This window comes from Ranitomeya imitator, chromosome 1 (genome assembly GCF_032444005.1).
Source record: "Ranitomeya imitator isolate aRanImi1 chromosome 1, aRanImi1.pri, whole genome shotgun sequence".
Classification (NCBI taxonomy): Eukaryota; Metazoa; Chordata; class Amphibia; order Anura; family Dendrobatidae; genus Ranitomeya; species Ranitomeya imitator.
The window spans coordinates 214,561,552-214,573,584 of NC_091282.1; the positions used below are offsets into that span (position 1 = coordinate 214,561,552).

The 12,033-nt window shown below is 42.3% G+C and overlaps 1 protein-coding gene across 1 annotated transcript in view; it reads right to left on the reverse strand.

Annotated features, from left to right (window-relative positions):
- ALDH7A1 (aldehyde dehydrogenase 7 family member A1) overlaps positions 1-12,033 on the reverse strand; it is a 102,164-nt gene that overhangs the window by 37,901 nt on the left and 52,230 nt on the right. Inside the window, exons 13-15 of the mRNA XM_069753838.1 lie at positions 11,511-11,617; positions 11,322-11,438; positions 4,156-4,253 (exon numbers count right to left, since the gene is read on the reverse strand). Of these exons, the coding sequence (XP_069609939.1) occupies positions 4,156-4,253; positions 11,322-11,438; positions 11,511-11,617 (322 nt within the window). The remainder of the gene's footprint in view (positions 1-4,155; positions 4,254-11,321; positions 11,439-11,510; positions 11,618-12,033) is intronic.

Here is a 12,033-nt window from a genome sequence, read left to right on the forward strand (position 1 = left end):
CCGTCTCATGCTGAAAAAACACATCTGCATCTCTGGCTGCTATGGGCATAAAAGAGGACAAACTTATGGTGTGGCCACCATCTTCCCCTGACCTCAACCCCATTGAGAACCTCTGGAGCATCATCAAAAAGAGTGTCTATGATGGCGGGAGGCAGTTCACATGTAAGCAACAGCTCTGGGACGGTATTCTATCCACATGCAAAACAATTGAAGCAGAAAACATCCAAAAACTGACAAATTCAATGGACGAGAGAGTTCAGAAGCTTCTTTCGAACAAGGGATCCTATGTGCAAATGTAACATCACCTAGAATAAAGTTTTCACTTGAAAACTGTTTGATTTCATTTTGTAATAAGCTGATAATGCTTATAACTTCACAATTGAACTTTTTTTGTTCAAAATTAAATAAAAAAGGTTGAAAACCCTGCTGTGCATAATAATTTGGAACATGCATTTTGAGTGTTTATTTATTTTTAAAGATACTGTTTTCATAGGTAGTTTGTTCCAAAACATTGCAATTACACTAGAATAGTAGATGACTGGAAAATAACAATGACTGCAATTCAGATAGGTAATTTAGAGAAAATATGAGGAAATATTATTTGCATAACAATTTGGAACACAGTGTATATAGCACAGCCCACGCAGTATATAGCAGCCACGTAGTGTATAACACTGCCTACGCAGTATATAACAGTGGCCACTTAATATATTGCAGAGCCCACGGAGTATATCACACAGCCATAGTATATAACACTGCCTATGTAGTACATGGCAGCCACGCGGTATCTAACAGTCCACGTAGTATACAGCAGTGTGGGCACCATATCCCTGTTAAAAAAAAATAATTAAAATAAAAAAATAGTTATATACTCACCCCCCCCTGGGATCCACCGAAGCTCCGGCGATACATGCGCGGCTGTCGCCATCTTCCGTTCCCAGGATGCATTGCGAAATTAATCATATGACTTAGCGATCTCACGACCATAACAAACAGAGGGCGCGATCAATGAATATCCGTGACAGAAAGAAAAAGGACAGACAAAGACGGAAGTGACCCTTAGACAATTATATACAAGATATATTGTCTAAGGGTCACTTCCGTCTGTCTGTCCTTCTGTCACTGTTATTCATTCACTGATTGGTCTCGCCAGCTGCCTGTCATGGCTGCCGCGACCAATCAGCGACGGGCACAGTCCGGAAGAAAATGGCCGCTCCTTACTCCCCGAAGTTAGTGTCCCCGGTGCCCGCTCCATACTCCCCTCCGGTCACCGCTAACACAGGGTTAATGCCGGCGTTTGTGTGTCCCCAACCTTTTACTATTGATGCTGCCTATGTGGCATCAATAGTAAAAAAAAAACAAAACCTGCTATACTCACCCTCCGTTGTCCGCTCGCGCCTGCTTCCATCTTCCTTTCCCAGCGATGCATTGCGAGAGACCGCTAAGTCATCTAGGTAATTTCGCAATGCATCCTGGGAACGGAAGATGGCGGCAGCCACGCGCCCATCGACACAGCGCTGTTCGATCCCAGGAGGCGGAGAGACGGGACGCTGAGGAGCAGCGAAAAGAATGGTGAGTATGTTAAACTACAAGGGGCCCTCGGATCGTTAGGTGAGTATATGTTTATTTTTTAACCTGTGACATACGTGGCTCGGCAATATACTACGTGACTGGGCAAGATACTACGGGGACATGCATATTCTAGAATACTCGATGCGCTAGAATCGGGCCACCATCTAGTGTGTGCGTGTGCGTATATATATATATATATATATATATATATATATATATATATATATATATATATATATATATATATATATATATATATATATATATATATATATATATATATATAGTGGTTTAATATGCAGTCATGTGTCCATTTTTTCGCCTCCAAGTGGCTAGGTCTGTCTCAATTGAGCCTTAAGGTAGATCCTTCAATCGGTCAAGTTCCAGGCAACGCAACAGACGCCAATGCTTTTAGAGATTTTACATCTTCAATGGTCTCCCAAGAATCCTACCTCCTTCATTAGAGTTTACCCCAGTGGGTGACGGGTCAGATCAGACATCTGCGCTCTTCTACATTTCCACATATCAGAGGAATCTTGGTCTTTTACCATCAGGACAGGATTTTTCTTCCCCAGCTTGGATGGAAGATTTTGAATGTCTACTAAGCTCAGGATTCAGGTGCCTCTTCTGAAGAAGCAATGCAAAATGCCCGTCCGAGGGTTCCTGCCTGTATATGCTGGATGGTAAATGCTCTTCTGTATCTAATGTGTATTTTGCACCTATGTTACAGTTTTTCTACAAGATGAATTTTACTTAATGCACATTTTGTAAGTTTTCACTAGGTATAGCCTAGTGACATAATATCGACCTCTACAGTACTTAACTTTCTGACAAAATGCCAATTGCAGGCAAAATAAACTATTGTGAAAGGGAGAGCGAGATTGGTCCTCTTACCATTGATACTGATGTCACCTACTTCCAGAGATTGATATAATTGTATCTTATTCTTTGAAACTTGCACCTAAAATATTGCAATTACTCATTATTTTGCATATTAAATCACCAGGCCCTTCACTCTGCACCACTTGACATCCTCTTGTTTTTCTATACATTTTTATGCTACATTGCGAATTTAGTATTTAAAGATTCCTGATGAAAATACTGCTAAGGATCTGTTTTATTCTTTCGGATTTAAGCTCGGGATTCTTTATATTAAGTCCAGAAATCCTGTTCTTCATTGCAGATACCCCTGGGAACCACAGATGGCATCAAAATAGACCTTTCCCAATGGTCTCGTCCCCAATTTCTTGATCATTTAATTTACAAAGAGGGCTGTTTAGTCCAAAGCTTGAAACACTTTGGGTCTTTTTGATCACGTTTGTCTGACTAAGATTAGGGAACAAGTGTTCCCTACTTTTCTACCATTACATTTAGAAAGACTCTTGTTGTTAGGCGAGAACCTAATGGCGGCGATACACTCCTTTTTAATTTTTATTTGCCTGTCTCGAACCAGGGTTGCCTCACAAGGGCAGGCTCCTGCTTTGGCCATTCTGATCCTGCAGAACTTGACTTGTAAGCCATAGATTAGGATTGCCCATCCAGGCAATGTCTGGGTCATCATATTAGCCGCCCTGATTTGGGGAATCTCCAGTGCTCTCCTTTCACGCCAATCAAAGATATCTCTCCATTTTGGCTTTCCAGCAGGGCAATCTTTTCCATCAGGCAGGGCTCCGAAGTGGGCACTCAGTGTCTTCTTCAGGACAGAGTAATCTGGCGTTTGCCTATCCACCTTTCACCTTAGCATGATTCTCCGCCTTTCGCCTTAAGGAGGAGCTTGCTCTCCTTCCTTTATAAACTTTGACTCATCACAAGCTGACAGACAGATCTGTGCAGCTTAACCTGTTTAGTCCAGCTCGGTTGGGACTTTGTCGCCTTGTAGCTTGCAGATGTTAGACCACCACTAGGGCTACCATTGCTTTCTGGTGTTGATCAGTCAATACAAAAGGTATAACTGGGTGCTAGTGGCCCAGGTGTAGCCTGGAGGACGTTTTTTTAAATAAACTATTTACATATATTTCTATACGTGTGTGCCTTTTAATATCTGCATATTAACCCATGGTCCCAGTGTTCTCCAAAAATAGATTTTATGGCGAGTATCAAATATCTATTTTATAAACACATGCATTTTTTAAACTGCAGAAAGTAACCATGTGTTTCTACAAAGTGTTTCAGGCGTGAAGGTGCTTTTAAACTTGTCTTTTTGATGCATGTATTCAGTAATTTTTTTAAGTCAAAATTAGAAACAAAAAAAAAAAAAAATGTTTTATAGAATTCACCTTCATTATCTACCCATTACTTGATTTATATTCAAGAACTGCATACAGATCACATTGCAATGGACAATGAACCACCACAATTGAAACACTAATTACCACACTTAAAAAAAAAAAAACAAAAAAAACAAAAAAAACAAAAAAACACACACACACACACACACACACACACACACCAGAATGAGACAGTGAGCTTACTCCGTCTCAAATTGGCTGAATAGTAATCACATGAAGTCTGAAAGATCTATGGAATAATGTGTGCAGAAATCTAACAACATGGCACCAATGTTGGAAAATAAACTTTAGTTACCCAAGCCAGCGGAATATTCGTCCGAGGTCCTTAGTAAAGATGCTGCTTGAAAGACCTTGTTTCACTTCATTATTCCAAGCAAATGCTTCCTCCTCAGTCTAACGAAGAGAATATGTCCCATTATTGTCAGCCTAACAGGACACAAGCCTCACAACACAATAGGTTTTCTTTTTAGATTTTACCACTCTGCTTATGGAAGTCGAAAAAAAAAAAAACGACATGGACTTTAACCCCGTTACAAACAAAGGTATTTTCGTTTTTGCGGTTTCTTTTTTTGCTCCTTCATCCAAGAGCCATTTTTTTTTTTTTTTTTCGGTCAAAATGGCCATGTGAGGGCTTGATTCTTGCGGGACAAGTTGTGCTTTGGAACAACACCATTGGTTTTAACATATCGTGTACTGGAAACCTGGAAAACATTTCCAAGTGCGGTTAAATTGCAAAAAAAGTGCAATCCTTCATCTGGTTTTTTTTATTTTTGTATACCATTTTCACCAAATGCTAAAACTGACCTGCCATTGGGATTCTCCAGGTAAGTAAGTGTTTATAGACACCAAACGTGTATCTTTTTTTTTTTTTTTTTTTTTTTTTTTTTTAAATTTATATGGTGAAAAAAAATATCAAATTTTTTTTTTTTTTTTTTTTTAAACAAAGTTATTTTCCGAGACCCGTAGCGTCTCCATTTTTCATGATCTTGGACTGGGTGGAGGCTTATTATTACATGCTGAGCTGACATTTTTAATGATTCCGTTTTGGTGCAGGTACGTTCTTTTGATCTCCCGTTACTGCTTTTTAATGCAGTGTCATGACAACCCAAAAAAAAAAATGTAATTTCTGGCGTTGTGACTTTTTTTTGCTACCTGTTTAGCAATCATAGCAGGCTGGCAATGACAACTATAGAGGTCTCCACGAGACCTCTGGTTGTCATGCCAACCCATCGGTGACCCACGAGCAGATGACAGGGGGGAGGTAGGGGGTGTGTAACAGATGGGCAGATTACTGACGTGATTGGCGGAAGCATATGTTAAATGCCGATGTCAGAGTTTGACAGCGGCATTTAATGAGTTAAATGGTGGCTCGCGATTCCACCCGCAGCTAGTCCGGGCACACGTTAGCTGTTCAAAACTATAACTACATTAAGTTATAATTTAATTTTTATTTATTTACTTTTTCATTGCAGTACATTATACCAGTCAGTGTGACACTGACAGAAACCTCTTAGTTTGTTTAAGTCATACCAGGAGCATGGTCTAACGTCAAATGTATTAAAGGGGTTAAGGAAGACTATAAATATGTAATACATAGTATGTATGTAAATATTGCGTTTCTACAGAATCTTGTATGGAGATCATTGGAACGAAATCCATTACGAAGATTAACACCCTCTTCCCTACATGTACATCTAGTATTGTTCACCAACTGGACGTGGTCATCAAGAAGATGCCCACAGAAGAGTTGGATTATGCCCTCTTGCCTAATAAAGCTAGATTTACATACAGGAAAGAGGGTCCATATTTCAAGAATGGGGAAGAACTTAACAGACATATATAGAATTTTTGCTTTCTTGGCCTTTTTTCAGAGAATATGAATGATAACACCAAAACTTTTTCTCCACTCACGGCTATAGTGGTTGGGTGAAGCCATTTATTGTCAAACTACTGCTTTTTCTCTTTTTAAAATCATAATGACAACCCAAAACATCCAAATGACCCTGATCAAAATGTTCACATACCCCATTTCTTAATACGGTGTATTGCCCCCTCTAATATTAATGACCGCTTAAAGAACCTCATCCACAATTACCACAAAAGACTTCATTTTCTTAGATAGTAAAGTTGCCCACTCTTCTTGGCAAAAAGCCTCAAGTTCCTGTAAATTCCTGGGCTGTCTAGCATGAACTACGTGCTTGAGATCTCCCCAGAGTGGCTCAACAATATTGATGTCAGGAGACTGAGGTAGTCACTCCAGAACCTGCACTTTGTTCTGCTGTAGCCAATGACCGATCGACTCGGCCTTGTATTTTGGATCGTTGGCACGTCGGAACGTCCAAGTACGCCCCATGTGCAGTTTCTGGGCTGATGAGTGCAAATTTGCCTCCAGTATTTGCTGATAACATGCTGCATTCATGTTTCCTCCAACTTTGACCAAGTTTCCTGTGGCTTTGTAGCTCACACACCCCCAAAATATCAGCGATCCACCTCCGTGCTTTACAGTAGGAATGGGGTTCCTTTCAGCATAGGCATTGTTGACCTCTCTGCAAATATGACATTTATGGTTGTGGCCAAAAAGTTCAATTATGGTCATTGCGCAGTAATGGTTTTCTTCTGGCGACTCAAACATGCAGCCCAGTTTTCTTCAAGTGCCTCCTTATTGTGCATCTTGAAACAGCCACACCGCTAGTTTTCAGATGCACCCCTTCTGAGGAAGAACTGCTGAAATGTGCATTATGGGGTCCACTGTTGCAGGTTGGAGCTCTGGTAAATATGCCTGTCTGTATGCTTATACTGAGTGTTGCTTAGATATCGGCTTAGTAAACCACATATACACTGCTCAAAAAAATAAAGGGAACACTTAAACAACAGACTATAACTCCAAGTAAATCAAACCTCTGAAATCAAACTGTCCATTTAGGAAGTAACACTGTTTGACAATCAATTTCACATGCTCTTGTGCATATGGAATAGACAACAGATGGAAATTGTCAATTATCAAGACACTCAAAAGGAGTGGTTCTGCAGGTGGGGACCACAGATCACATCTCATTACCAATACTTTCTGGATGATGTTTTGGTCACTTTTGAATGTTGGTTGTGCCTTCACACTCGTGGTAGCCTAAGACGGACTCTACAACCCACACAAGTGGCTCAGGTAGTGCAGCTCATCCAGGATGGCACATCAATGTGAACTGTGGCAAGAAGGTTTGATGTGCGTCAGGGTAGTGTCTAGAGGCTGGAGGCGCTACCACTAGACAGGTGTTGTGAATTCTGCTTTTGGGCTCCCTCCGGTGGTTGTAGGTGGTAATGCAGTTGTCCCTGGGTTGCAGTCCTGGTCAGGTGTATCTGCTGATTGCAGTTCTGACTGGGGTATTTAGCTGTGCAGGATTCATTAGTCCTTGCCAGTTGTCCATGGTTGTTGGGAGGTGTTGGACCTCTGTCTGGTTCCTCCTGCCTTGCTGCCAAATCAGCAAAGATAAGTGTCTGGTTTTGTTTCTGTGGCACACATGCTGTGTGCTTGATAATTCAGTGCTATTCATTTGTTTTTTCTTGTCCAGCTTAGATTGTGTCAGTATTTTCTCAGTCTTGTTGAATTCTCAGGAGTTGCAGATATATGTTCCACGTCTTTAGTTAGATGGTGGAAACCGGTTTTTACGTACCCACACGACAGCACCCACAACGAGAGAGAGGGGATCCGCCCACCTTCTGGACAGGAACCTACAGGTCAAAAAGGGGCGGTCCCCCTCGCCCTCCAGTTTGTGTTCCAGAGTACAAGGGATACCGCCAATGAATCAGTACATGACAATATTATCTTAAACACTACTAAATACCACCACCTCTATAGAGTGATCTCTAAGGCACACCTTCCAACAGAGTGCAGGAATAAGTAACTAAATACGGGGGGGAATGTATGGGTGCTGTCGTGGACTCTGTAAAATCCTATTACCGGTACGTAAAAACCGGTTTTCCTATCGCCACGACAGCACCCACAACGAGAGACTTTCAAAGACTATTTAACTGGGAGGGACCACAGCACTAAGTACTGAACGGCCAAACTGTAAGCTGGAATTAGCAGATAGATCAAGGCGATAGTGCTTATAAAAGGTGGAAGGTGATGACCAAGTTGCCGCCTTACATATCATTTCAATGGGGACATCTGCCTTCTCCGCCCAGGATGATGCCATAGCCCGAGTGGAGTGCGCCCTGATGCCTTCTGGTGGTGTTACTCCCCTGGCAGAATAGACATATCTGCCGTTCTCACCTGGACACCGCACAGAGGCTTGGCGGACCCGGGTAGGTGAACGAGACCTGTAGGCTCCCGCCGTCCGGACAGGAACCCAAACTGGAGGGCGAGGGGGACCGCCCCTTTTTGACCTGTAGGTTCCTGTCCGGAAGGTGGGCGGATCCCCTCTCTCTCGTTGTGGGTGCTGTCGTGGCGATAGGAAAATTTTTGTATTATCTGCTGTGGATATTTTTGGAAGGGTTTTAATACTGACCGCTTAGTATTCTGTCCTATCCTTTCCTATTTAGCTAGAGTGTCCTCTTTTGCTAAATCCTGTTTTCTGCCTGCGTGTGTCTTTCCTCTCCTACTCAGTGTCAATATTCGTGGGGGGGCTGCCTATCCTTTGGGGTTCTGCTTTGAGGCAAGGTAGAATTCCTATTTCCATCTATAGGGGTATTTAGTCCTCCGGCTGTGTTAAGGTGTCTAGGGTTTGTTAGGCACACCCCACGGCTACTTCTAGTAGCGGTGTTAGTTCAGGATTTGCGGTCAGTACAGTTACCACCTAATCCAGAGAAAGTTTCATGCGGCTCCAAGGTCACCGGATCGTAACAGACAGGCCAGTACACCAGGAGACGTGGAGGGAGCCGTAGGAAGGCAACAACCCAGCAGCAGGACCGCTACCTCAGCCTTTGCAAAATTACCTCCAGTGGGCCAAAAATGTGCATATGTCTGCACAGTTAGAAACAGACTCCATGAGGATGGTCTGAATGCCCGACGTCCACAGATGGGGGTTGTGCTCACAGCTCAACACCGTGCAGGACACTTGGCATTTGCCACAGAACACCAGGATTGGCAATTTCGCCACTGGCGCCCTGTGCTCTTCGCAGATAAAAGCAGATTCACACTGAGCACGTGACAGACGTGAGAGTCGGGAGACGCCATGGAGAGTGATCTGCTGCCTGCAACATCCTTCAGCATGACCGGTTTGGCAGTGGGTCAGTAATGGTGTGGGGTGGCATTTCTTTGGAGGGCTGCACAGCCCTCCATGTGCTCGCCAGAGGTAGCCTGACTGCCATTAGGTACCGAGATGAGATGCTCAGACCCCTTGTGAGACCATATGTTGGTGCGGTTGGCCTCCTAATGCAGGAGAATGCCAGACCTCATGTGGCTGGAGTGTGTCAGCAGTTCCAGCAAGATGAAGGCATTGAAGCCATGAACTGGCCCGCCCATTCCCCAGACCTGAATCCGATTGAACACACCTCGCAACATCCACCAACGTCACATTGCACCACAGACTGTCCAGAAGTTGACTGGTGCTTTAATCCATGTCTGAGAGGCGATCCCTCAGGATAACATCCACCGCCTAATTAGGCACATGCCCAGGCATTGTAGGGAGATCATACAGGCACTTGGAGGCCACACACACACTACTGAGCATAATTTCCTTGTCATGAGGCCTTTCCACTGAAGTTGGATCAGCCCGTAACTTCATTTTCCACTTTTATTTTGAGCATCATTCCAACTCCAGACCTCCGTGGGATATTAGTTGTGATTTACATTGATCATTTTTAGGTTTTATTGTTCTCGACAAATTCCACTATGTAATGAATAAAGATTTACAACTGGAACATTTCATTCAGTGATATCTAGGATGTGGGATTTTAGTGTTCCTTTATTTTTTTTTGAGCAGTGTATATAGACCCCTATATACTATGACTCTAAACAGATGGTTTAGAGTCATGCTATTATAGCCTTATTTTTAATATCCAAGCTGTCTGGTTTGCACCACACACCTGGGACAGTTTCCAGAATCTTCCAGCATCATGTACATGTAGGAAACACTCAACACCTTGTTTATTGCATCTTAACCCTTACTGTCTGGGATGTTCATTATTATGTATATTGCATTGCTAGTGTGATTAAGACCACAGCATGTATTTCCATCATCAATATTAGGTACTTACTAGTTTACAGGCTCTATATGTATAAATCCCTATAAATGGAGTGATTCTTATTATAACCTCTGCACAGTGCATTTTTCGCTTTCTGTTTGTATGAATGGCCATCTCCTTTCTTTCAATTATGTCCTTTTTTAAAATAATTGTTTAATAAAAATCAATACTTTTTAGGCATTATTTTGCATTTGGAGGATCCTTCTTTTCCTTATCGGTTCATTAGTCCTGTATTTCAGCTGATGTCATTTGTGGGTCTCTTTGCACCCCGAACAATTTTCCTGGCAGTTTTGGATGACAATTTTGTTAGTCTACCTTACCGTGGTTTTGTTTTTACAAAGCCCCTGATTTTCCATTTGTTCATCACAGTTTGAACGCTGCTGACTGGCATTATCAATTCCTTGGATATCTTTTTGTATCCCTTTCCTGTTTTATGTAGTTCAGCTACCTTTTCCCGTAGATAAGTTGACAATTCTTTTGCTTTCCCCATGACTCACAATCCAGAAAACTCAGTGGCTGGATGAAAGATGCATGAGACTGTCTGGATCCCAGAAACTCACTCAGCTTTTATGCACATACACAAGCAAACCGGTCACAGGTGAGGATGTTACTAGTGATGAACGAGTACTCGTTGCTCGGGTTTTCCCCGAGCATGCTCGGGTGGTTTCCTGAGTATTTGTAACTGAATGGAGATTTAGTTTTTGTTGACGCAGCTGCATGATTTACGGCTGCTAGGCAGCCTGAGTACATGTGGGGGTTGCCTGGTTGCTAGGGAATCCCCACATGTATTCAAGCTATCAGCTGTAAATCATGCAGCTAAGGCAAGAAAAACAATCTCTGAGCACTTACAAATACTCAGAGATCACCCGAGGATGCTCGGAAAACCCAAGCAATGAGTATACTGCTCATCACTAGATGTTACCTTTAGTAGCCATTCCAACACATTTGTGTCAACTTCTGTGCATGTTATCAGGCCAAAATCACCAGGGTATGTGAACTTTTGAATCAGGGTCATTTGGATGTTTGGGTTGTCATTATGATTTTAAAAGCAAACACAGTAGTTTGCCAATAAATCGCTTCACCCAACCACTAACCATGAGTGGAGAAAAGGTTTTGGCGTTATGCATATTCTCTGAAAAAAAAAGGACAAGAAAGCAAAAATTCTGCAAGGGTATGAACCTTTTGAGCACAACTGTACATACATATACACACAGTAGTGTAGTTTTTTTGGCATGTCCTCCATGTTAAAAAAACCCCATTATGGAACATAAAATAACTTGCCTTAAATTTGATGATGTAAAGTATTGGAGCAAATGTTTCCTTATGAACAATAGGTGAATCATGTGCAAGGCCGGTCATGATGGTTGGTTCCACAAAATTACCTGGACGATCAATAGCCTGCAAAAGAGATCAATCATCAACCAAAAAGATTTCACACTTCGCTGCACTGACTATCCAACCTAAACGTACCTTACCACCACAAACAACTGTGCCTCCTTCACATTTGGCTTGTTCAACGGCTGACAGGAACATTTCCACAGCCTGCTTTGTGTGCAGAGGTCCACATAACGTGCCCGCTGAAAAAATAAAAAAAAATAAGTCTGACTATACACCACGGGAAGAAGTAGGCTATGTGCACACGCTGAGGATTTTGCTGCGGATTTGACGCTGTGGATCTGCAGCAGTTTTCCATGAGTTTACAGTACCATGTAAACCTATGTAAAACAAAATCCGCAGTGCACATAACGCAGAAAAAAAACACGCGGAATCCGCAGTTGTAAAACCGCAGGTGGAATCCGCACAAAAACCGAGGTAATTCCGCAGTGCGGTTTTCCTGCGGATTAACTAAAATCATTGCGGGAAAATCCGCACACCTTTCCGCAGCGTGCACATACCCTAATGGCTACATCTCTGTCACAATTATATGGCTCATGAAGCAAGATTATTGTTTTGTGTTTATTCATTCTCAACTAATTTGTACTGAAAATTTCAG